General features: G+C 47.2%; 1 protein-coding gene across 1 annotated transcript; it reads left to right on the top strand.

The window, feature by feature from the left end:
- The first annotated feature begins 6 nt into the window (after positions 1-6).
- LOC101778497 lies at positions 7-1,626 on the top strand. Its single transcript, XM_012848379.2, has 3 exons — positions 7-922; positions 1,001-1,150; positions 1,229-1,626. Exons 1-3 carry the CDS (start codon positions 230-232, stop codon positions 1,430-1,432), a joined length of 1,047 nt encoding a protein of 348 aa, XP_012703833.1. The 5' UTR covers positions 7-229; the 3' UTR covers positions 1,433-1,626.
- The last annotated feature ends 664 nt before the right edge of the window (positions 1,627-2,290 follow it).

Below are 2,290 nucleotides of genomic sequence, written 5' to 3'. Positions count from 1 at the left end.
TCGACGAGTTCAGGACGAGACGCGGCGCTGCTTTCGAGACAACTATTGCTCCCGTGGCGGCGGCTGCCGACCGCAACGCTGGCTCGGGCGGTGAGGACAGTTCAGACTTCAGCGTCGGCAACTCTGAGACCGATGATGACGTTGACCTGAAAGCTCTGACTCGGACAACTATTACTTCTCCTCCTCTTCCTCCTCGGACAGTGACGATGACGGCTACTACGGTGGCGACATGGACAAGGAGTGTCAGGATTTCGAAGATTTCACGGTGAACCTGATGCATCGTTGTAACATTGCACAGTTGGATTCCTTCAGGCTGCACATTGGTAGGCGCAGGGCACCTCAGTTTGCTCATAAACAAGTAGCAGGATGGCTCCGTCGTGCAATGAAGTATTGCACCCCAGATCCTGCCAGTCAGCACAAGGGATTGGGCCCCAGTCATTGGCATATCAAAAGGCTGTATCTCTGCTTTGTCCATCTGGATAATCGTTTTGCGAAGCATGTTACTTCAGTGTGCCGCACTTTGGAGGATTTGGAGCTGCACAATTGCAGTTGTCAAATTCGGTCAGTCACCTCCGACTCGCTGAAGACCCTGGTTCTGAAAAATTGCAAATGGTGTAATCTTTCTGAGATTACATCGCCCACACTGAAGACATTGGTTATTGATGGCAGCTCAAATACTGATGGTTGTGTGCTGGTTATCTTGACCCCTGCTGTTTCTTATCTGCACCTGGCTGTGAGTGTTTACTTCTTTAGTGGTGGTATTTCAACAAATGAGATGCCGTCCCTTGTGAAAGCTTCGATTCATCTACGAGATCACAGAAATAGTGTATCTGAAAGTAATAAACTTGGCGGCAATCAATTCAAGCTTCTTTCTAGTGTCTCTAAGGCGACCAGTTTAGAGTTGTCAGCTGTCGGGAAGAAGGTATGGCTTCGCTCTCTCTGCTACTGTTCCAATTTATTCACTCCAGTAACATTGTGGTGCTATTTTAATGTACTCCAGGTGCTCGGTAAGGAACCCACATTCCTAGAATTCATGAACCTGAGGAACTTATTTCTGGGCAACTGTGATCTCAGGGGTGACTTCCGCACATTGGGATTCTTTCTTCAGAGTTCACCTAATCTGGAGAAGCTCACCTTGCGGCACTGCAAGGTATACCGTAGTTTTGTTTCTTAACTTCTTACATAACCAACATGGTTCATTGTCTTACATCTTTGATGCTGCCTACAGTTCCCAAAATATCCTGAGAAAAAGAAAGGGAAGACCAAACTCAACAACACCTCATCTTCTGAGTTCCGTCGCCTGGATTTCATGTGCGAGAACCTCAAGGTTGAAATCATATATAAAGATGGCGATGGCCACCAACTCGTCAAGCTTCTGCTGCACGCTTCAAGGAATCTGTCGAAGAACAACATTAAACTCACCAAAAGTTAATTAAGTTATTGTGTTAGTGTCCAGGCCTTCTATGTGGTTCATGTGGATTTTGCCGAGCACATTGTAGGCTCCCTTCAGATGCATTTACCATATACTTTCTGACTCGTTTCTAAGTGATGCAAGCCTTTGCTCTGGCGACTATTTATGCTAATGATGTTTACTCCTTTTTCCGTAAGGATATGATCGTCTCTGGAACGTTCCTGCTTAAGCCTTATGTGCTGCGTGTCTGTTTGCACCTACATGTTTGCTTCTGTGTGTTTTCTTACTGGAACTGTATCAAATTAGAAAACACTGCAAGCTTCAAAAATGGGTCTTGAAATCGCATGTTTTCGTCTGTTTTTTTCCCTCCCGGGTCCTTTCTGGGACTAGGCAGAGGTACATCATTGCTTTCGAAAACTAAACAGCAACTCAAATTCATCGTTGTTTGTCATCAGTATGCAGATGACTTTGTAGCTGGATTGATGATGCAGCTAAGCTCCGTTGGCGTTTTGTTTTTATTTTTATTCTTTTTGCTGCCTTGATGCTTTGATCCTTTGATTCAACTTGGCTTTACCCTTTGTCCTCACTGTTTCTCTATTGCTTCTTTTTTCACCTAGTAGTCGCAGATCAATATTCTTTCACATCCTTAAAGAAAAAGAACTTGTTAAAAAGATGGCACCACCCACCTTCCCCCCACCGCCCGCCGCCACCCCGCCCTTTGCCGGAATCGACCGGCACCCCCCCGCCCCTGCACCTCCTACGCCGCCCACCACCCAACCAAACTCCGCCGCAACCGTGCCCCCCACCACAAATCCCCCCGCGCGTGCGCTCATCCTGGGAGCACTTCTTCTCCCCATCCCAACCGCCATCCCCTCTCCC

The sequence above is a fragment of the Setaria italica genome, chromosome VIII (assembly GCF_000263155.2).
Source record: "Setaria italica strain Yugu1 chromosome VIII, Setaria_italica_v2.0, whole genome shotgun sequence".
In the NCBI taxonomy this organism is placed as follows: domain Eukaryota; kingdom Viridiplantae; phylum Streptophyta; class Magnoliopsida; order Poales; family Poaceae; genus Setaria; species Setaria italica.
Note: the sequence above shows the minus strand (reverse complement) of the source record. Positions and strands in the feature narration are given on the sequence as shown.

Excerpts from the sequence above, each read along its gene's own strand:
- LOC101778497 (XM_012848379.2), top strand. The coding sequence starts at position 230 with ATGGACAAGGAGTGTCAGGATTTCGAAGATTTCACGGTGAACCTGATG. Across the intron at positions 923-1,000 it reads TGTCAGCTGTCGGGAAGAAG|GTGCTCGGTAAGGAACCCAC; the intron begins GTATGGCTTCGC and ends AATGTACTCCAG. Across the intron at positions 1,151-1,228 it reads TCACCTTGCGGCACTGCAAG|TTCCCAAAATATCCTGAGAA; the intron begins GTATACCGTAGT and ends TGCTGCCTACAG.